Source organism: Bactrocera latifrons, unplaced genomic scaffold (assembly GCF_001853355.1).
Source record: "Bactrocera latifrons isolate USDA-ARS-PBARC rearing strain unplaced genomic scaffold, ASM185335v1 scaffold_149, whole genome shotgun sequence".
NCBI lineage: Eukaryota > Metazoa > Arthropoda > Insecta > Diptera > Tephritidae > Bactrocera > Bactrocera latifrons.
In genome coordinates, this window is record NW_017534952.1 from 314,257 (window position 1) to 338,405 (window position 24,149).

The 24,149-nt window shown below is 41.4% G+C and overlaps 1 protein-coding gene across 1 annotated transcript in view; it reads left to right on the forward strand.

Annotated features, from left to right (window-relative positions):
* Positions 1 to 23,596, forward strand: part of LOC108965819 (polypeptide N-acetylgalactosaminyltransferase 2) — a 73,880-nt gene extending 50,284 nt beyond the window's left edge. Inside the window, exons 3-8 of the mRNA XM_018928472.1 lie at positions 15,526 to 16,121; positions 19,440 to 19,538; positions 19,653 to 19,720; positions 19,883 to 20,570; positions 20,760 to 20,932; positions 21,892 to 23,596. Of these exons, the coding sequence (XP_018784017.1) occupies positions 15,526 to 16,121; positions 19,440 to 19,538; positions 19,653 to 19,720; positions 19,883 to 20,570; positions 20,760 to 20,932; positions 21,892 to 22,202 (1,935 nt within the window). The 3' untranslated portion in view covers positions 22,203 to 23,596. The remainder of the gene's footprint in view (positions 1 to 15,525; positions 16,122 to 19,439; positions 19,539 to 19,652; positions 19,721 to 19,882; positions 20,571 to 20,759; positions 20,933 to 21,891) is intronic.
* Positions 23,597 to 24,149: the final 553 nt, after the last annotated feature.

The window sequence follows — 24,149 nt, forward strand, 5'->3', positions numbered from 1 at the left end:
ACCGATTTCAATGAAATTCCATATATAATATTTTGTTAACACCCTAATGACAGGTACCAAATATTGGTGAAATCGGTTCACAACCACGCCTGAAATCTGGATTATCACTTTATCATGCGAGAGTATAAAATCTTCGGTGACACCCGAACTTAGCCCTTCCTTACTTGTTGTATTTCTTTTTTTGAAGACAAAGGGAAATAAAATCAAAGTCGCTCAGTTTGTCGCTGTGAGCAACCAGCATATTCCTTTGTGGAGACCACAGCAGAGGTGCTCTCACAGACCGCAGACAACAGACGACGGACGACAGACAGGCGGCTCATGGCAATCAGCAGACGCTCCGCAAGTGAAAAAGTTTAAGTTTAATTAATGTTTAGTAGATCTGCTTTTAATTATCTTCTACCCTTCACACACACACACGTGTGAGATGTTTCTTCATAYGTTAAAGGTGTGTGTGTGTGGATGTGGGCTTGAGCMCTTAAGTAGGAGCAGGTCGCAYTTAAGTGGGCTYTTTGCAGCAACTGACAAACAAACCGGTTCGCCGCGCCGCAATGTGCCACAGAAATAGTAACAAGGTTAATGTGGTTTGTCTTTTCGCTTTTATGTCTCACAACTCGTAGGTTTAGTGGCTTGGCAAATCGGCTTTGTTACCGCCGCAGCAGAGCGTTTGCTGTGCATTCAACGAAATCATATTTTTATGGAATTCACTATCATTCGAGGTATTTATTTCGATGAAGTTAAATTCAATTTTCCTTCTAATTAGAACACAAAATAATAAGACTTAGCGCTTGTGAATCGGACATGAGTTCATTAAGGAAATTAGCGRTGAACTTTTAGTTAGTATAATGAGAAGACAATGGGAGATGCCGAAAACAGAAATTGACAGCCTCTTTGTCTACTTGGATGTCTAACACCGCCGCTCATGTACGCCATCGAAATCCCTTTGGGTTAGAATAGAACGTTTGCCTTAAGCAAATTTTATCTTGTTGCAAAGGCTGGGGTTCCTACTGACACTAGCCAAGAAGTATCCATATGGCGAGACCAAGATTCTTGGAGTAAGCTAGTTGTCAAATTTTTCTGGAGGAAGGTGAGGTGGGTAAATTTAAGTTAAGTCACCCTTTTCATGACTGCGTCTGACACATCGCGGTAGTCTTATCTTCATCCATTCAGAAGACATAGCCGAAGCTCACATTAGCCGTCTCAACAAATTTGCGGTAGGCTGAAAGCGCTTTGTTGATTTGTAGTGGTCTTATGGTACAGGAGCCTTTAGGTACCACAACAGACCAGCGTTCTAAGCTGTTCAACTGAAATCACTCTTAAGGTCAACCTCTCAACCTAACCTAACAAGCTTTAAACCACAAAACAAAATATTATGTGAGAAGAAGTAAAGCCAAAAATAATACTTTTCTTCTGGTTTTTCAACTAGCCGCATCAAAATTTCAGAGCAGCCTTCCCAGTAACTTAATGCTAACATTGATAGTTTTAAGGAATATTCGAACTCTACCGCTAATTTCCTTCTCTCCTACTAAAAAGAGAAAAGCAAAGTGGATGAGTATTCTCCCTTTCAGTGAAAACTGTTTGACATTCTAAATGAAAGCAATTTCTACACTGAAATCCTTGAGATTTGATAATCGACAAGAAATGAAGTCTTTCTATACAAAATTAAAGTCTAAAATCGCTATCATAAGCCACATGATTCGAAAAAAGTTACCGAGTTGACAGTGCATGTTCAGACAAAAATCTGAGTAAGTTCCGACAATGAGAGAATGGCTGCGGTAGCAGCCCAATAACCACGCTGACTCGGATACATTATTAGCATGGAAGCGGATGCGTAAAGCCCTGAATTCGACTGATGTTCTTGGGGAGTTAAAATTAAAAGATCTTCTCTTTATTAGAAAGATTAAAGAGAGTAATAGATTACAAAACTTTGGGAGGTGAAGAATAACTCATCACATGGAAAGGAATATTCACACAAACAAGATGTCAGATAACGATGKCTTCCAAGTTAGAGATCCGTTCGCTTGACATTCAAGGCCATTAGTACACAACTTTTAGGTGATTTTCGTGCAACGATTCACCAGCGTTGCCACACAAACGTTGTTAGGAAAGACGCTGAAATAAACCGCTATTCGCAACCATTCACTCTGTGGATATACACACACACATACACAACATCTGCCTGTTTACATAAGTGCTTACCCCACGATGTGGAGTAATTTAAATTGAAATTGAACGTGATTTATTATCTTTTCGGCGAGGCAAARAAAAAACAACAGCTGAAAAAAGGAAAGCAAAGTGAAGCAAAAATGTTTTGCGAAAAAACACAAAGATTAATTTGATTTTTCGTCTGCACGCAGCTTCGACACATCACCAAATCGGCAGTTGGTAGTCGCGAGCAGCGAARTCGCCGCAAACGTCTAACAAAAGCACCCACGACGCCCCACCGTCAGTGGCGGCAGCGGCGGCAGCGGAGAAAATGGATGGTCCGTCAATCAAGGCGCGGAGAGATATAAAATTTATGGGCCGCACAGAAGTTTGCAATTGTTTGCGGTTTGTTGCACATCGCACAGCACACGCCGAGCTCCACTGCACTTGCATCCAAAGAAATCATGGAAAATGCGAATTTTCGCAAAAACTTCGGTAACATTTAGCARCGCTGCAGCGCGAAGTCACGMAGCGAACTCACACGTTTTCACAGCGTTTGCGTGTTTTGTACTTTTCTTATTGCTTTGGCTTGCGTAGCCGTAAATATCACGTTGCTCATAACGGCAACAATTACAAATTTTCACCTCATATAATTTGCACATTAAATTCAGGCCAAAACACAAATAACATGCCGCCACTGCCTGTTGGCGCGTGGTGCGAGAAAAGGCCCTGTAGGAAAGCATGAGCACTCACAAGCGTGGACTGCGTAGACTGCTATCTGAGAATATCATTATATCAAATAACGGAAAATTATCGTATATGTAAAAAGCCATTTATGCCTATAAAGCGAAACCTCCTCACTTTGCCCTAAGCTTTGCCCTATGGGGACGCTTACATGTGACTTTATAACGGTACCTATGCAGCTTAGTTCGCGATAACGCAGGAGATTCAAATTTATGTGAATTTCTTTTAACGCGTGCTGCCGCGTACGAGCTKACGTGTGACTGTACTTTGTGCCACTGCTTGAAGCTTGTGCGGCGCTTGTGTACTTCTGCAATCTTAAAATTTATTCGAATTGAGCTTTTGGCTTATTTAATGCCCACATAGGCATTACGGAGCATTGTCAATGTTCTTTGGGTAATTTGCCTTTTACCCCTTATGTGATTTGAATATGCAATAATTTCTTAAGAAAGGAACGTAACCTTACTTGTACTTAAGAGCGCAAACATAAGTGGTTCCGAAATTTGAGCCTCGAATTTCACATTTTCCAGTTGCTGTCTCTTTCAATAATATTGGGTAGGTGAAAAAGTCTTTTCGTATTTTGTCAATGGGTGTCGTTGCAGTCATATACATATATTCAGTGCTACCAAACATATTGTGTGATGCCATCACTTTAGATAAAGTGAGATTTTAAGCTTCATTTAACCAAAAAAATCGAGGAAGTTGAAACTGTTCAAAATGAGTGAAAATAATGAAGAAATTCGCTATATTTTGTAAGTTTGCTTCGATCAATGTAGAACTCTGTTTATGGAGTAAAGTTGTCTTCAAGAGAAGCCTGTGAAAATTACTTGTACCAGCTTTTCACCGAGAAGCCGATGGAATGATGTCTCTAGCGGAAAAAAGGCAAAAAGGTACATAGTTGGTCCATTAAAGTTCATTATAAATATAAAAATAAAAGGTTGAAGTTTGATTAGAAATACGAAAATACTTTTTCGACTATCTAATATTTGAATAAGACTGCCGTTCCAAATTTTTTGAGCCCAAAGCGGCTAAGTACTCTCTTGCTCATTTTCATAAGACCAAATCCGAATTGCATACTATGTACCTTGTCATAGTAGTAAGAGATTTGCAATAATAGATTAACTCATCAGAACGACAGGTTGCTTACTCTGGGACTTACTAGCCCATTTTTAAAAGCTTGATATTTTATTTGTCATATTTTTCATTTCCTTTCAACCTTTGTTCTTCCTCAACAAGCCAACACAATAGCATTGTTAGTTGTTGTTGTTTTCGACAAATATTGAGATTTCATTTTCAAATTACAATAAATGAGTAGTTGTCAATTAATTTACCTAAACGTACAGTACATAAGAATATGCATCTAATATGAACAAATGGAATGCTTTTCGCATTCTCTTAACTAAGACTTTATCGCAAATGCTTTTGACATTTCATCTTAAATTTAATTAATTCTGCGACCAGCACAAGCCAAAGGGTTTGTAATCCAAACTCAATTTCATTGTGAACTATGCTCGCACTCATTTGCAAAAACGAAATGACAAAAAAATATTTTAAATAAATTTACATAAGCAACTGCCTTGTAAACGGCAAACCTTCAATCAAAACTGATTTAAAATTCAAGAAATTCTCCAGCAATTTATTCATAAATATGAATATTATAAATTCACAGAATCAAACAAAGYAACCGCGAAAGCAAACACAAACAAAGGCATCTGTCAACCCTTTGGGTATCGGTGCGTTTGCTTCCTTTGCCAGAATTCCCWCAATAACTGCGCCTGTAATCTCAAGCCGCCTTTCCCGTCGGGCTTGCACACAAAGCCACACAGCCGCAGGGACAACAAGGCATCAATGTGCGAGCAAGAGGATGCATGSAACATATTTATTTGTGGCATGTTGGTTTTCATGTTGAACAGACATATTTTAATGATTTCACTTACGCTCCAATATCGGTTTTTATACTGCCGTAAGGTTGCACATGATKCGTAGAAGAAATTTTCTTGATTTTATGTCACAGCGTTCTCTGCCTTTAGCCGACTTTTGACCACGACTCCAAAATATGCTTTGTCCAATGCTTGTGTCAAGCTGCAAGCGAATTAAGAATTTTATTTCAATGAAAAGGCAATAACTCTGCCCACAAGCCTCAACTAAGCCAAACCCAAGCTTTTTCTTGAAGCTTTCATTTTCACTGGAAATCCAAATAATCTCTTATTTCTGAGAATATATTTTAACAAATATTATACTTTCATCGGTTTTATTGGCACTTTTGGCTGAATTTATTCACGCCTTCTCCAAAGCGATTGTACACACATATTTCCAATTGTTCTCTGTGAGATTTTCTCATATTGCAAGTATATTCATCCTAATTAAAAATAATGACTCTTATCGCTGCATTGCCCCGCTTAGGTGGGCGTTCGTCTAAAAATAGCGACGATAGCATTCATCTTACGAAAGCCTCGCATTTTTCTTTGCCATGCTATTAGAGCCTAAGCGACTGATTAGACGACGATTTACTTGGTTTRCCACACGCACACATACACCGGCGCATGTGAGTTCAGACAGATGATTCTGTAGCGCCTGGGGTGTCCTTTTTCAACTAACGGATTGTGTCTTTGCCTGTTGTGCTTTTGCTTGAGGATTGCCGCAGATTTCATTCATACAACCAATTTGAATGAAACGCGTGTGCAGTGCATGCGAGGCGGGGGTGCCTTACGCATGATTACTTGTCGTCAGCTACGCCCAAGTATCGAATGGCGCGTCAATGACGTCGCTTCGCCTCAGATTTCCAAATGTTCCGTGCACGTACGTAGGTGTTTGTATACTCCCACTCTGTATTTGTTGTGTCTCGAGATTCTGGCGTTSAAAGGATTCGGATTCATTGTTCTAYCAACAAATCTGAGATACGAAGCACAAATGCAAAGTCTACTAATCCAATTTGTATTTGCATTCTCATTTTTAAATATATTACGGTTCATTGTGGGTGCCACGCTTTGTGCGGCTCTGCGCCTTTTAGTTATCTGTATTAAATAAGTTKTATAAACCTTTCAGTTCTTTTATGCCGCAATGCAGCTCATTTATTTCCATTTTCTCTCCATCAAAAGTTTGAAATGTGTGGACTAAATGAAAAAAAAGAAGCAGAAGAATGACAAACAACATTCGACTGCTGTTTACTTTCGGGTTCATGCTCGTAAATCCGTGTTTCGAGCATCGCTATCGTTTTTTTTTTTAATATTTCTCTTGACCAATCGATTGGTCGAGCGTTTTGTTTTTTTTTTTTTTGTTTTGAGCGATTGACAAATCTTGTTGTATCCAAGAGATTAGAAAAATGAAATGTTCATGCAACATTGATTACACGAAGGTCACACTAATGTCTTCCGTTGTCTCAATCTCATGATAGATCACATAGAGCTCTTGCAATATGAATATTGCCACAGAATCAAGACGCAGGTCAAAATCAAAGTTAGGTTGATAGTTTTCTTCGATTATCGAGGTGTGGAGCAATCTGAATTCCTTCCGACCGGCCTAAATGTCAACAAGGAATACTATTTGGATGTAAAAAGAGGCCGATGTTGAGGGGGGACAGCTCTTGGTTTTTGCACCAAGATAAGTCACCGTCGCATATTGCATGATTCTTCGTTAGTTTTTTTTTTTTTTGCGAAATTTTCAAGCAATATCGTGTTGCAACTACCGTATTCCCATGAACGGGGCTAGTTTGACTTCTATTCAGAAAACACAACCGACCGCTCCGGGGAAACTGTTTTGAGTTAATTGAAGGCAATAAAAGTGAATCGCTATGCGCWTTGAATTCTATTCCGAGAATTAGAAAAARCGTTGGCACAAGCGTATTGGGATCAAAGCAGATTACTTTGAGGGGGACGRCATAGATTTTGAAAAATAAACTAATTAAAATTAAAAGGATGCACAAAGTCTTACTACGTTTTGCTCAAAGCATGTTTCATGTTTTGTACTTATGAGTCCATAAAAGGTGTCTGGACATTGAACCACCGAGGGACCTATTTTCACCACCTCTAACCCAAATTATATGTTATGTCGTCCCAATCCCTTTGCATCCCCAGCTGAGTTAGTGAARGCATTGCTGATTTCTTTAAAGACCAACCTAAYATACATGACGTATGTAGGTACCCAAACATTTCTTTAAATTAAAATAAGAAAAAYGAATGTGTTGCACACACACAAGCACCAGCGACAGCTGCGCCTTGACATGCAGGGAGTAAAGCGTAAAGCTTTGCATAATTTTCATAACTGTTTATTGCATTCCGGTGCAGTTGTGCAAGGCGTCAGCATCGAGCACATGCATGTGAATAGAGAAGTGCAGCTCTGTATGTCCTTTAGGTAAGAGCGTGTGTGTGCCAGCTGCGCAACTTCTTCCCCAACACATTGTGTCCTTGTAGTGTTGCAAAATTGTTACTTGCAACGCTCATTTTCTGTTGCAACTTTAATAGTTGTTCGTTCTCTCCGCACAGCGTCGCATGCCCTACCAATACTAATATACTTACAAAGTGTGCCGTTATACCGATGTATTCTACATTTATTCTTTATACCCCCACTATATTTGCATATTTTTCGCTTTTCTCTCTTTTTTCTTTTCTATTTTTTTGAAAGTTCGCCCGGCAGGTTCTAGCTGTTTTATTGCTCGACCATTAAAATGTTTTATGAAATACGCTCTCCGTGCAACTCTGCATGCGCTGCTCGCCCATCCCCGTAGATTTTCTGATTGAAGTTTTCAAATATTTAATTCTATTGACTTTGTGAGTAATTCCGGCTGAAAGTTTTCGAATTAAATCAAAGCTTACGCTGCGCTCTCGCAYSYTGCGCCCCATTGCGCTCAAAGTGCCAAYGTCGGRCGCTGCCGAGTCGGTAATAAAATATGCAAAGGAGAATTTATGTGAATTTATTAAGAATTGCAGCGCGCCTTACATGTCCCCGGCAAGTGGTCTGCGTAGTTAATATTGAAAATTGTTGGAGCTTTGGATCTTTTCGACCACCTATCAAGCAAATTTATTGTAGTTTCTAGGAACACACTCATATTWTTCACAGCTCTATTGCGCTCACAGAAATCACAAGTGAAGTTTAGAGAGACATGGTTGACCATTTTCAAGTCTTTTAGCACCACTTCAAATGCATGAGTGGTAGGAGGCGKAAACGAAGCTAATATTTTAAACAGACACTTTAATCCGATACAAATCGCTTACAAATTTCAAATTTATTATTAGCAAATTCAGCTCCTGCAACAAATGTTACAATGCGAGCATGAATATTTCTGCATTGCGAATGAAAGCCGCTGGCCCACACTTTCCCTCAGCCGAACCGGAGCTTATGTGTGGAAATGAAAATGSTRTGAGCGTGTGTGTGTGGCCACTAGTTATGCATTCATGAAGTTAGCCCCAAAATGCCGTTAAAAAGTGCTAAATTGCGTAGAAAGCATGCAGCGTCCAAGCATGCTGCTCACATGCCACTTTCCGTCGGATAACTGGGAGMTATTCTACATTTTTTAAATCGGACCTTGATGCTCGCCCCCACTTATACACCTGCCTTCGTGTGCCTCATGCATATGTATTAGTGAAAAAGGATGTGTGTGTGTGCTGATTTGCATGTGGGTAAGGCGATGGTGAAATTGTGCAGATAAAGTAAATCGACTCAACGAAAATTACATAATGCTTTTTACGAAGTTTGAACGCTGCAACGAAGCGCTTTCCCTTAAATTGCAATGAATTTTCAGTTTGCGAAAATGYGAAGAAAGAAGCAGAAATAATCACGATGGAATTTTCGTGTTCAAAAGTATTCTGACGAGGAAAAGAGTTAAAGAAGAGAATAAAAATAAAAAAGATAAGAAAAGAAGCGCGTTTCAWACATTTCAAAAGCTGAGGTTGTAGGCGGGCAATAAGTTTTACGCTTGCACACCCTCGCCAATATCATGTAAGAAATGAAGATATTTCGTATTTTGCATCTCTGGAGAAAACAATTACCTTACAATGTGACATCCCAGTCGCTAAATCYCAGTTCCTAAATGGGCACGCAAAGYCTTTGGAAGCTGTCAAAAATCTAAGAATTTGGGACTTATCACAATCAAACATTGCTATCTTTTTAGTTTGAAATAAAGCGCCTTTAAAGAAAATGATTCTAAACAGAGAAGAGACATGAGAAACGCCGAGGAAGGCTTTTAAAAGCAAACAAACGTCCTTATTGGTTATCAATGGTAAATTAATTTAAATTTGTAATGATGTGAGCAATGACACAGGGCAGGGCAAGAGAACGACGGAAGCTTTTTAAAGCTAATAGTCTCGTTCTCAGTCCCGCCCCAATTGGAATTGCTGACTTCCAGTCAAATGCTGTATTCTGATCAGTAGCCATGTCAAAACGCAACCACAAACCTTCGCTTAAAKGCACAACAAAAGCGATACATAAATAAATAAAATGGCAAACTCAGTGCCCCAATGGATTCACCCTTTAAATAAGAGTCGTTCTACCAGCGGTCGCAATGTTCCAAATCTATCCTATTGACCCGGCGAATTGCTTAACAGGTTAATAAGCATATGTATTTATGTACGGTTGAACGTACATATGCGTTCCCAGCAGAGGGACCAGCACGCAAATGATTAGATTACTAGTCACCATTCCCGTTCGTGCTTTCTTAAGAACGAAAAACTGGGAAAATTTGCTTGACGGCTCTTCTGAGGTTCGGAACTATCATGAAGCTGTCAAAACTTACCAATCGACGAGTGAAAAAATGTGGCACATTCGCCCACGAGTCACAAAGTAGCTGATAGGTTAGATTGTTCACTTCATAAACTCAAGATCGTGTTTCRAATCGCGGTAAAAGCCAAACCTTGCCAATTGATTCCACTTTCTTCTTTACTTCGCAAGTTTAGTTCTAGTAAGCAACTACTGTACATAATTGGCGCTAATATTTCAAAGTAGAATCTATTTCAAGGCCATTAAGAAAGATTTTCATCACAAGTTAAACTATTTTTGAAAAAAGTCTCATCGTCATCATATAGTTATTACGACACACGGGAAATAATCCATAAATCAAATTCGTTAACGTCATTAAATGAACATTCATTAATTCATTCACACACACACACACACACACACTCATCGAAAATTAACACAAAAGAAATTACATAATTTCGGTAATGAGTAATTGCTTTTCAATAATGCAACGTAATGCGCTATGAAATACTGATTACCCGACGGCTTGTCGGTTAGTGAATCAACTATGGGGATTGTGAAGAGTTAAATGTGGCAACAACAAGATGTACGAACAKAACCGGTAAACATGCACGCCTATATAATTTTATGTATTGTAGACACAGTAATTAAAACAAAGACACAAATAGCACGCGGCTATCAGCTGATTGCGTTTATGCCGATCGCGAAGACAAYGAGGCCGCTTCAAGTCGAGCAGAGGCGGGAATGCCTTTTGRTGACAACTAATGGTCGCATTAAAAGCGATCACTATTTTTGKGTTGCGATTTCATCTTTAAAAACTGCGTTGGCACTCATTGCCACTAACGAAATGTCTCYATCTCTGCCAAGGAAATGACACACGCTTGGCGGCCATGAATGGCGAAAACGACGAAAAGGTGTGCGCAGAAGCAGAAGCAGATAGAGACAGAGCGGTCAAGCAATAAAATAACATAATGACCTACTGACTACTGACTACAAGCGCCATTATGTCTGTATGTGTGCCTGTGAGGTATGGGTGAATGGGAAAAGTCGTAAAAACTTACGCTCGAATGWATATTGAAAACAACAACAAACGACAGCGCATGGTTTTAAGTGCCGCCAATAAATGGCCAAGTGATATGTTAAAGAAGAAGACAGTGCCTGCCACACACACACAGTCACGCGCGCATCACACCATTCTACAAGTGGCTACTGCTTGCAGCAGGTAATAAAATTTAAATGTCAAAATCAAATGTAGTTCAAGGCCATTGGCTGACGGCATCTCAGCAGGCCGGTGAATGTCTCAGACCTGTAATTGCAGACTCGCCAAGCGCAATTTTACCCGTAAGCTGTTTATGAGTTACGCATGCGTGCATGCGAAAACATGGCGCAGCGYAAGCTCTGTGAATTTGAAGATTTAGCATGCTCAAAAAGTCATGCAAAAGTCATTATTTTTCAACTCAAAACCTAATTGGTTTCGCCTTTCTATGCAGTCTCAATATATGCAAACCAAATCACTAACCAATKAAACGATTTTAGTCTAAGAGCTCATCCAAAAGCGAACTCATCCCGAATCTCCGCTTTATCTTGCCGACAAATTAAAAGTTTTCTGTGGTGAATTTTCCGCTGACGAGCTTGTTGACACTGTCTGGCCGCTGTGCAAACMGTTAAATGGATTTGCGAATTTGAATGAGAAAATGAGAATCTTAGATTTTTTCTTAAAGCATCTGCATCCGTTGAGTAACCAAGTCATTGCCGCGAACAAGAAAAGTAATTGATTGAAAAGTCTTAGAAGACTCTATGAGTTGAAGATTCTGTCAACAAATTTTTGGGTCAATTAATATGCTTTGGTGGGCGGATTTAAGCACTTTAGTTGTTCGCAGCTTTTTATAAGTCATTGGTGAATATCAACACTAGRCAAATATTGAAAGAGAATATAAATTTCGCAAACTTCTCCTGCAACTCTTAACGAAACTAAATAATTGAGTAAAGGCGCTCGAATAGTTTTTAGTTTTAATTGAATACGTGGTGAGCAACAAGAAGARCGGGAGCAAAAAAACGCCAGCAGACTAAATACACCCCGCTTATGTGTATTTAGTCTGCTGGGGTTTTTTCTCAAAGGGGCAACAAACCTTTTTGGTGGTGTAATTGATACTCTACTTGCACTTGAAAGCTTCTTTTGTACGCCTTTCGCAAAGCGCATTAAAAGCGCAAAGTACTCGGGTGCTCCTTTTTTTCCAAGTACCACTGTCAATGTCAAGAAGCACGAGCGAAAGCAGTCAAGCGCCTCAATTACTGCGGCGAACGCTTCAATCCTTCAAGACATTGTTGCAATCCTTTTTGTGCGTCGTGCGCCATTCAAAGCACAATAATGAGTGCAACACAAAAACCATATTGTTATTTTTACATAAATTTCCAAGTCTCGAGTTCGTGTGGTGTCAGTGGCCTTATGAGGGTGCAAGTAATGGACGACGACGCCAGCAAACTGTGCATAAGCAAAGGCATAATGGGAAAGGGGCAACAATTTCATTTTAATCGCCTCCCACACAAATTGCCACTGAAGAAACCATAGAAAAGAGAAATAATAGAAGCATCTTTAATTAACTGGTTGTCCATATGGCCTGCCTCAGCGCAACGCCATCATTCCCGAAAYAGTCTCGACGCWGCAAGAGGCGCTCTGCCGCACCTTCAACCTCGTGCTGATTCATGGCATTTTCCTATTGGATTTCAAAGTGTGCGGCCAGCACAAACTAGGTCCGGCGATTTGCAAATTGGTCAWTAAAGAAGATAAATCACAAAAAACAAAAACAAAAAGAATACTTATAATCAAATAGAGAACTCACCATTTTTTAATTGGAGAAATTCTGCTTACTCGGGGACACTCGTTTCCCTGCCCGGTCACGTGATGTGTTTTATTAATTGCTCTACTTGTTTGCTGTTGCGATAATCTACCGTTACCTGTACGTGTGCGCGTCTCACCTTTTGTGTTCGTTGTCCCATTCATTCGCTCCACTCACTCCAGTCTCATTTCCATTCGCGAACTACAATATTTCGCATCTATTTATGCAGACAGACAAATGTGTCGCCGGCGTCGCCTGCGTCGGGGCGTATACGTGACTTCCATACAAGCGGCGCCTGATGAATTGTGCAGAGCTTTACGATTTCTGCTCTCTTGCTTGAACTGCTCGCTGATTAAATGCAAATTTTGCTGCCATTGCGGTTGTTTATTCTTCGCACCTTTCTAAATGCTTTCCGTTCATTGCTTGCCCCTCCGCCCGGCRCACTTCTTTGCTCGCAGCGAAATTGACAGATTTCTCTTTATATGATCGATTTATGGCATTTCATGCGCGCTAAACTCTAACTGAATGCGTTTGCATTTGTAATCGGAGCGAACGCGCGTCTTTTCTTCATTTTTTGGTAATGAGCAGAAATTCAACTTATTTGGTATTCCAGTCAACGACCGCATGGGAACTTTTCCATGGAATATGCAAGTAAGCAGGTCGCTGTTAATATGGTGCGGACCAAGCGAAAGTGCACCGTTAGCGCCGTGTGAAAGTGAGCAGATAGAAATCAGAATACCACGAAATTACTAAACATTATATTTGATTTTTGAAAATTCGCGATAATAAATGCAAACTCACCACCAGTACGCTACAAGGTTTATCCTGAAAAAGACTGAGTCGATTTAAAAAAATTATTGAACCAATCGTTACAATTCCTCAAAAACTTTCAAAGTTTGCACTTTTTGCGTCGATGTAGCGCTTACAGCGCGATATCCAAGCATTGAGGGCGTCCGGAAGAGCATTGAGAGCTGAGGTGTATGCTGCTTGGATCCCCTCTGTCGTCTCWAAATGCTTGCCTTTCATCGGTCTTTTCACGCAAGAAACAAAAAAAGTGCGGGGTGGCCACATCTGGGCTGTAGGAAGCCTTGGAATGCCGGCCTTGGACTTCCCGGCCCTYCAAAAGGMSTGGCGCCAYCAAAACACACAAAACACACTACTTTCGGCTTGCACCACTCACAGAAACACGTCRCGCGACAATATTTGTCCTGACTCTCTAGTTGCTCGGAGAAAGCTGACCACCCAGGCGTTCGTTAGCTAGRAACGCYCTCTACCGAATCCAGTCGATGCGGGCACGTTTCGAAGTACAGTCGCGGTGGAAGAAAACCGGTCCTATTACTTTTCGGGCAAGCCCTCTACTTACTAGGAGTGATGGTTTCTAGCGATCCCATCGTTCATTTTCMTTCTAACTCTGCAATGGTTTAACTAGGTTAGTCGTATTCTCACCATTTACCGACCTGAAAGAAACTGTTTCAAGGGTAGAGTAAGTTTTAATTACAAGATCAAACATAGGAAATGGTGAGAGGACAAAACTACAAACGTATCTCGAAAAAATTATTAGTCGATGATTCGAACCCAACTCCAATTCCCGTTTATGTTCTATCATACTCTACTTTCATACAGCAAATCCCGGTAAGAATTTTTGTCTCCTGCAATTGCAATCCAATTAAACTTAAGTTTTTCTATACAAATCTATGAACTTCGTGGCATTCATTTGCCCATCAACTGTGATGAGGGTGAAATGTACGTATGTGTATGTGGCAMGATCATGAATTCCACTATGGCACAACATTTTACTCAAATTGGTAAAGTTTGCGCTGCAAAAGCGAAAATAGTGAAATAAAAAGTTGTCATTAAATAAATTCTTCTCGAGCGAGCACTGAACTATTTAAAACATCGGCGTTGAAAGTGTTCGCCTATTTCACAGGCGCACACCTGCAGCACAGTGYCGTTGCAGATGCTTATAAGCACACTTTCGGGCCAATTATGTAACAWAAATGAAATTACAAAATATGAGTCTCGCATTTTGTGGATGTAAATGTGCATAATAACACCACCAACAACAACAGCAACAACAGCCACAAAAGCAAAAATAAAGTGTGGTGAATTGACAAGTCCCTAACTCGTAAAGTGCTGAAAATGCGAACTGGGAGAATGGCAAATTTTGCCAAGCTGCCGATGCGGGCGGGCGAATAATGGGCTTATCGGTGGCGGAGTGGCAGACGAGGAAGCAACGAAATGCGAAAATGCCAAAAGTTTTGAAGTGATGTGCGAGTCGAGCAATAACTACTGCCAATGCCTTTCTTTGGTACCGGTGTGTTTGCGTGGGTGTGTGTGTGTTAGTGTRGCAACTAAAGTTGGCGCACCATAGCTACGATTTTGACRCCAATGCTGCGGCTGCCTCCACAGGTTTCCGTAGAATGGTGTCAACAGACCAATTTTTCGCACTGCAAAGGACTTGAAGAGCGAAGCTTCAGCACCGAGCTAAGGCAAGAATGAAAGCGAAAATTACGCAACAAAAGAAGTACATGGAAGTGCGGCATGCTCTCTGGCAGCAGCAGCAGTACACAATCACAACAGCGTCGACAAAAACTCCACTAAAAGCGTATACAAAGACGTTGATTGTTGCGTGAGACTGGCGCACTGGGCGTACGAAATGGCTAATTTACCGTTCAACTTTAAGTTGTTCAATGGCAGCCGTCATGTGGAGCAACAAAACAGCGCAATAGCAATGAAAACAGCATAATTGCCCCAATCTTCTAGCCGAGGGAACGCGCAGCCATGAGCTTAAGCCTCAGGGGCGCACTCAGTCGTATACACATACACACATACTATATGTATGCGATAGACACTATGTAATCTGCGATTGGATGCCACTTGTCACATAAACAATGTGTACTCAATCCCTTTCTTTGCCAACCACTAAAAGGCAGGTAAAACTCATAAAAGACCGCAAATTTCCCACTCAGACTTCCTTTTTTGTTTTGTCTAAGTGGACCTAATCGCAARCWATACTAKTCGTAGCTAAGCGAACGCTCAMATGCAGCGAACTCAAATCGWGCTCTTSGTTCTTTTCTCTCTTTAATCCTTTCCGTTTCTCGTTTTGTTTTTGCAGGTGGAGAACCGCGCGCTACGCTTACGCGAAGTGGCCACCGCAATGCAGCAGTATCAGGACGAGCCATTCCCCTCGGCCGCCTCCGCACACGGCGGCAGCAGCAGTCAGAGCTTTGGAGGCGCGGCTCATGACATCAATCGGCTGCACCCGCTAGGCGTCGGCAATAATGAGGGCACCGCTGAAGAGCCCGGTGGCGGTGTCGGCGGTGCTGGTGGTGGAGGTAATATTATAATTATCGGCACTGGACCTGCGTTTCAATCGCGCATCGGCGGGCTTGGCCTGCATGCGTATGGCGGGGCGGCTGGTGCCGCAGATCTGGACGAGGACACACTGCGGCTAAATGGCAATAGTGTGTTCAGTAGTAGTAGCGGTGCGGGCGGCGCGGCTGTGGTGGCCAGCGCCACCGGTGTGCACGGCTCGCTGACAGCGTCGAATGGCCGCAGTGCTGGTGACTGGGAGTAYTTCGATGAGRCGGGCTACATAAAAGGCGGTGCGCTGCGTACCGGCGAGGATCCCTATATACGGAATCGATTCAACCAGGAGGCCAGCGATGCGCTGCCGAGCAATCGCGATATTCCAGATACCCGAAATCCAATGTAAGTACGAAATCGATAATTATAGGTTATGCATTTTAAACATAAGAAAGAAAGGTATTTCATTTAAGRGTYAWCGAATATAWAGGAACATAAAGTTTTGGAGCAATTCACCAACTATTATATACATATATGCTCCTATATAGCCTCCTTGTGTAGTCGATTGGAAGTTGACACATTTCYACTTTGGAACCCAATCGCTTATACGTGGAACTGCGTTTGTGTTAAAAATAGACGGCAAAATGGAAATAGGACAAATGTGTAATGACGTGTGGAACTAACAAGTCGCGACTCAGCGACGGGTGTGGCATGTTGGCCAAACAAAAAGCATATTGAGCRAGCAAGCATCAAGCACAGCCCAGTGGGGCCCCCAACCGCCMCCTCGACATGGCAATGCCTCTCGAAACGCTTGCCACTAATATTCAGCAAAATGCGATAGAGGCGGGTTAAAGGCGCTCAAAGCGCTTCGAATTGTTGCTATAGATAGTGATAGTTCAWGCTAAAGCCTGTATGCAACAACAAACACAAAGCATACAAGTGCTACATTGTTGTTATGTTGACAAGGAAAACAAAACATTGCAAAAAATGCAAGCCSAGCCAACAACAAGAACAGTAGTTTATTATGGAAATAGAAAGGTTGCCTGCATGCTTGTCATGCAACACTCTCCGGCTTACGCTTGCCACATATGCAGACACACAATTAAAATGACAAGGCGAAGCACATGCACCGTTACTATGTATATGTACACACACACACACACACACACACCTAAGCATAATATGTACGCAGAGCTTTCTATAGCTGCATAGATGAGGATAACTCTAAACACTGCGCTCGTATTGAGACCAAAACGAGGTTGACTGCCGCCGTCAGGTGGCTGAATGCAATGCAGAGAATGCCAGCCCAGCCAATGAAGCAAGGCAGCGTGAGTGGGTGTGTATGTGTGCTGTCGACTACAATTTAAACACCTCCCGCTCGAGCAGCTCTCTTTAGTCTTTGCTTGCAGGCGAGATGACAAATTTCCGAAAATTTGTTGCCTAATTGCTCGCCAAAAGCAAAAACCAACACGGACAACTTCTAAAATGGAGTTAGTAAAATAGTCAAAGGCGMAAATTGCTTTTCTCTGATTGAGAATTATTTCAAAAATTTGGCAACGCACTCTAAAAGACGGTTTGGATCAAAGCTTTTCATGGAATTTATTTTAAGTTTAAAATGTTCGAAAATTAAAACAATTAMGTGCTTTATTATTACTTTACTTAGAAATCTTTACTTATACAGGCTACAAAAGATATATGTCTTCTGTTTATGCCCCCAGGCTCCTCTCTCTAATAACTGGCAAATGATTTTCATTCTATTTTTACTTAGCACTTACTTTTCTAAAATATACATACACACCTAAGAGTTACTACTAAACAGGGCGAGCCTTTTGCATGAATATTACTCATACGACATGACAACCGTGTGCCGAGATCAAACATACGGTTATATTAAATTGCTAAAGATGTTCGTATAAATCAAAAAAACAAAAACCTCTGTTTACTAAAACCAAATTCTCTTGACTTATTTACAATAATTTTCTTGGCCTCTTTGTGTCAACTTACCATCAAATATACACACCAAAGCCCCGTTGGTGGCGTTGACAAAATACCCACTATCCTTCAAGCTACAACTAAACCGAACTGAGCAAGCGAATATGCTTCTACACGAACAAAATCTTTCTCTTGCCGAAATTCAATAAGTCCTTTGCTCGAAACACACATACACATACTCATACTGACGCAGAAGAGAGGAAATTGAAGCGCCGCCAGATAAGATCTTTAATTTGAACTAACGAACTTTCATGGCTCGCTTCGTTAAGTGTTTCCGGCGAGTGAGCGGAAATTGCAATGCATTTTATTTCGACCAAAGAAGACCACTACGCTCTCCAACCGCAAGCAGGCAGGCTTTAAGATRTTGCGGTCTCGCACATATTTGGCCTCACTTAAGCGCTGCGTTGCAAGATGATAATTTCAATTAGCTGGAAACACAAACATTTGCATTATATTAGAATTTGCAATTGKATGTGTACATGTACATTTACTGCAACTGTTGCTTGTTTGCCGATAGGAGGAGTGCAAGCGATCTTCCCAAAGCAAATTTCATTAGTTTTCAACACACCCACGCATTGTGTTGAAAGCTGAAATGGCTTAGGAGTTATGATGACATAGAATGGAAGGTCCATTGATTCTTCACGAAGAATTTCATGCTAATGCGCTCATTTATGTCCACACACACACACACACTCACGCTCAAAAGCAAGTCTTTGCTTCTGTGCGACTTTATTGATGAGCAGGCTGTATGGATATGTGGGTAGGCGGTCCATTAAAAGCACATTAGCAGGGATTATTGCTTTAGTGTTGAAGTAATTGATAACAGCTGTCCCAAATAGCAGCCGCAAACCCAGATTTGCCTCTCGGTCACACACACATACATGTGTAGACTTTTCAAGTTAGGACGATGAACTCCATGCATGCGCACACGAAGGGCGGAGTAACGGCATACGCTCGCTTGGAAAAACATATTCAACACTCCCATAAGTACATTTCTACCGCGCCACAATTGGTTGCCTGTACCAGGCAGGGCTTACCCCCTCTCACAGAAGCACTTAGCACACATACAAACTTACACATACTGCTGAGTGTGTAACTGTCGTCGTGTCATCCTGCTGCTATTCCATTTGAAGGCTCGGTGCCTTCCCGTTGTCTCCTGTTCCATTTATTCCCGACGTGCCTTGCACTTGTTTATTGATTTCGCTTTGGGCTTTTTCGATTTCGATTTTGTCATGGCTTAAAAGATTTCCGTTGTCGTTCTTTCGACTGCACATAAACGATTTCCTCCCGCCTCTTGCTTCATGCCGCCATATCCCATTTCCCAAAAGTTTGGCATCACCACAGATCTGCTGCAGATTCTCAGCAAAATGTTCCGTAACATACAAATCACATGCTCCTACTGTTATTCTCCATAACAGCAAAAATGAACACAAACAGCAACAAASAAATAAATAAAGCGGTATTTGCTTTCTTTATATTGATTGCGTGTCGTCTTGTTGACAAATTATTTGATTTTTCCATACGAAGTAGGGGTGCCATCACATAATTACTGCGCAAATAGCTTTCGGCGCGACTTTGSTCTTGACTTACGAAAAATGCTTTATTTCCAATTAATTTGGACATCAAATTTGGCAAAACCAATAGTGGTGGAATCCCATCTTATACTTGTATATATACATATAACGAAAGCTTTTTAGCTTCATTTTAATCACTCTTCGTTTCTACCGACAGGTGTCGCAACAAAAAGTATCGTGAGGATCTGCCAGAGACGAGCGTCATTATAACATTCCACAACGAAGCTCGCTCGACGCTGCTCCGCACAATAGTCAGGTGAGTGAACTCCTGCAAAGAAACAAGAAATCCTCAAAATTCAATTACAAATGACAAATCCAGAAGCATACAAACAAAGGCGCACAATAAATTATTTCATTTCGACCTTTGCAGTGTGCTCAATCGCAGTCCGGAGCATTTGATTCGGGAGATTATTCTAGTCGATGACTTTAGTGACCACCGTAAGTAGCCGACACATCACTTCACAAGACCCCTGCCATAAATGCCCACAAGCTAAATTAAAAAGCTGACTCCCCACATCCCAACCGATCCCATCCCATTTCATCTCTTTCTCACCTCCTTTTAATCCGCGAAATTATTAATTTATGTTTGTATTTATGTAGCGGAGGACGGCCTGGAGTTGGCCAAAATCGACAAGGTGCGCATATTGCGCAACAAAAAGCGGGAGGGTCTTGTGCGTTCGCGTGTGCGTGGCGCGGACGCGGCCGTTGCCGGCGTGCTCACCTTCCTCGACAGTCACGTGGAGTGCAATGAGAAGTGGCTGGAGCCGCTGCTGGAACGCGTACGCGAGGACCCGACACGTGTCGTCTGTCCGGTCATCGATGTCATTAGCATGGACAACTTTCAGTATATTGGCGCATCGGCTGACTTGCGTGGTGGCTTCGATTGGAATTTGATATTCAAATGGGAGTACTTGAGTGCATCCGACCGAGCGACGCGGCAAAACGATCCAACCACTGCCATACGCACGCCCATGATTGCAGGCGGGCTCTTCGTCATCGACAAGGCGTACTTTAACAAGCTCGGCAAGTACGATATGAAAATGGATGTGTGGGGCGGCGAGAACCTCGAGATTTCCTTCCGCGTGTGGCAATGTGGCGGTAGCTTGGAGATTATACCCTGCAGTCGGGTGGGACACGTATTCCGCAAACGGCATCCGTACACCTTTCCTGGTGGAAGTGGCAATGTGTTCGCGCGGAACACAAGACGCGCCGCTGAAGTCTGGATGGACGATTACAAGCAGTACTACTACGCTGCAGTWCCGCTGGCTAAGAACATCGCTTATGGCAAGTATGTAGAAGCTGATTTTTTGTAGAAAGGGACATGGATGTCTGCTTGTATATTTATTATTTTCATTTTGCATTTATTTATTTGTGCTTTTGCATTTCTCCTTACTCTTTTTCAATCATTCCCGTTTTTTGCTGCTGCTACTCCCCTGGGTTCTTTCGATTGCATATGTATGCAATGCGCTGTTTACAGCATCGAGGACCGGCTGGCGCTAAAGCAAAAACTGCAGTGTAAGCCATTCAAGTGGTATCTGGAGAATGTYTATCCTGACCTGCAAGTGCCGGAGTCRTTTGAATTCGGTCAGTTSAAGCAAGGACCCACCGACTGCTTGGACACCATGGGCAATTTGGTGGATGGCACAGTGGGTAAGTAATCGCCGCATCACAACAAATACGATARAGTGAGTCAATCGTGAARTTTACCCAMAAATAGGTCCATGCYACATTTCAGTTGTTTAATGTTGTTAAACATAATTGACTCAAGAGCTGAACAGACATGTTTGTAAACATTTTTTCTGCTGCGCTCTCATCTTTGGGACATTTTTCAAATATTTGAGCAGCGCATTGCGTTAATATTATTTTATTGATTTTACATATGCCTGCCCTGATGTGAAATTCACTTTCAATTAAAATTTTCACGGAATGTAAATGTCGAACGTCGTTCGGAGTTGTCAAACGCAAATTTTCAAAGATCGTACTATCATCGCAGATAATTTACTTGCAGAGGGTATTGAAATAAATTTAAGCGAATAAATTTAGAAGAATCGAAATTAGAACACATTCTCAGCCGATTTAAACTGAAATWTCAAACAAAACATTCGGGTTTCGATGCTCAAAATCAATTCAGCATATTCATTCCATGAAAAAGTTGCTACAAGTTCCCATCAGTCAGTCGCAAGGCTTTACGCCTCCATTTCTARCATACCCTAATAATTTCCTTAATAATTTCTTCATAAATATGGATTTAATCCGTCAATGCTGTGAGAAACACCGCGCACCTGGCAATCCTATTATCGAATTTGCCGCTGCGTTGCTTTAATTAATGCCGCTCCATTGAGCCGCTACATTTCGATGTTTCCGGCGRCAAGGAAGCAATGAACTTTCGCTGACAAACTAGCGCAATCTTATTTCGATTTTTCTTTTATCTCTGCCAGTGCCCTCCATATCGTTTCTGCTTCGATGATTAAGGGAAAATGTAAATAAAATTGCAAATAGGATAAAAATTCTGAATACTTGTTTTTCTTTTCTTTTCTTTTCTTTTCTTTTCTTTTCTTCGTTTCGAATTCTCGTGCGAATTTCATTACATCAACTGCCGCTCTGGACAGGCCTCTTCCAATGCCATAATACTGGCGGTAACCAGGAGTGGGCCTACACGAAACAGGGCCAAATCAAGCACGACGATCTCTGTCTGACGCTCGTGCAGTTCGCACGCGGCTCCGAGGTGGTGATGAAGGAGTGTGATAGCTCCGAGAATCAGCGCTGGACCCTACGCGAAGGCGGCTTCTTACGGCACAATAAACTTAACGTTTGTCTGGACTCACGTGATCAGCAAGAGCATGGTGTGACCGCACAGCGTTGCAACTCGGCGTTGGAGACGCAGCGCTGGAAGTTCGTGGCGAACGGCAAGTATGCGTGAGACGAGGCTGCGAGAGTCTCAGCGAGGATGACGACGATGACGATGATGACGTTGACGGCGACTTCAGAAACGAAAACAGAAACGGAAATCGAAATCGAAGCGGAWAGTGAGGTGGAAGCAGATGCATGGAATGTGTCGATGAAAGACTAAACGGGGATCTCACTCTTTACACGACTACCTACTCACATATATATGTATATATATGTATATATGTTTAAACACAACCACACYTAACACAACTGCAGAAACTACTGCTACAACAATGACTGCTGCCACCAATTAAAGAAAGTGATGAAATACTGACGCAGAGCGATTAGCCAACCCGCCACAAACACATACACTCTCACACTGAACACTACGACAAGGCCAAATGAAAAGACATTGAGTAATCAAACGGACAGTCGGCTACCAATTAAGTAGCGCTTGCAGGCTTGCCAAGGCACGGAGGACGGATAAGTACTCACGAGGGTAATGCTCACTTGATGACGACACAAGTAATGAAGAATAATAAGTGGCACAATTAACCATAAACGAGTAAACAAGGACGAGCGTAATATTAAAAAAATTAATGGATGCAAATGCGGAAGGAAGGCAGACATAACAACGGCTACAGATGTCAACTGRCACACATACTTTCACGAAGATGAGCATTTGTGAGTTGAATTTACACGCTTATTCGTAGCAACAAGCGGTGGGGGCAGCGGGGTGAGGTCTGGCATCAAGAAGTTCTGGCAGCCGACAGCTGGCTTTTCTATGAGGCATAAATTCACGAGGCAGTCACGCTGTTGCATGCAACATGGACGAGAACAAGTAATTTTGAAAAAGTGCGGCACTTTAAAGTTGTTGAGGTGGGATTAAATATTTAGACTGATKTTTTTACGTTTCTTAACTATAAAGTTTCCTTCATGAATTTACACTGCGCACTTTTTGCATTCCAAATGACAAGCAATTCATTGGTGTTTGTCATACATCCTGCTTGCGACGCCTAAAACCACATTATACACACACWCACGCACATAAGTTCAAAAATGCCGTGCCATCACACATCCCCACAAAYTAAGAAAGATACAGCTGAAAATCTCCCTGTCTTTTGGAGAGCGAAGAACTCTTTGTGATTCAAATGGAAACTRCTTTCTGRAATACCGAATTCTCCTCACACTTATTGTCATTGTTGTCGTAACACTCTGTAACACTCTTTCGTCCACCTTCCACTTGCTTCCTTGCTGGCAAATGTGCCGCGCCACAATTCCACAACGTCAATTAGCCAAATTGATACATCGTTTGGGTTCCTCAGAAAATTGTTGTTCAAATGTTATTCTTTTTTTTCTTTAATCTCACACACACACCAGCTCTCGAATCATCCCATCATATGCAAAACAACAACAAAGAATAAATATAAATTAAATGATAGAAGAAACGTTACCAAAAGTTAAAAGTAAAAGTGTTGAAGAGAAGCAAAGATTTGTCACTAGATAAGCAACAATTAATTGCAGATTATATTTGAGAATGTATTGTAAATAAAGCATAATTATTTTAAATAAATGTTATTTATATTGAGAAATGAAAAATGARAAATKAAAACTATTGAATAAATGAAAATGCGAGCTGTTTAGTTATGAAATACGATTTTAAGTAATTAAGACTTAGTTAATATTAAAAAATTATTGAAAACAAAAGTAAAAGCTATAAAAATAAATGAAAACGTAAATGAAATCTGCATACGTGTGTTTGTGCTTACCACTATATATGTATATGTATGTATAGGCTAAGGCTCATAGCGAAAGCTGAAATGTTTGTTGACTAAAACTAAGCGAAATTCCATAAGAAGAAGCGTTTCACGTGTCACAGTTCAATCGAGAGCGAGTAGGCGTTTATGTGTATATGTCCATACATAGTGTATGTTTATATGTTTGTAAATTTTACGTGCGTTCATATGTATGCATGTAG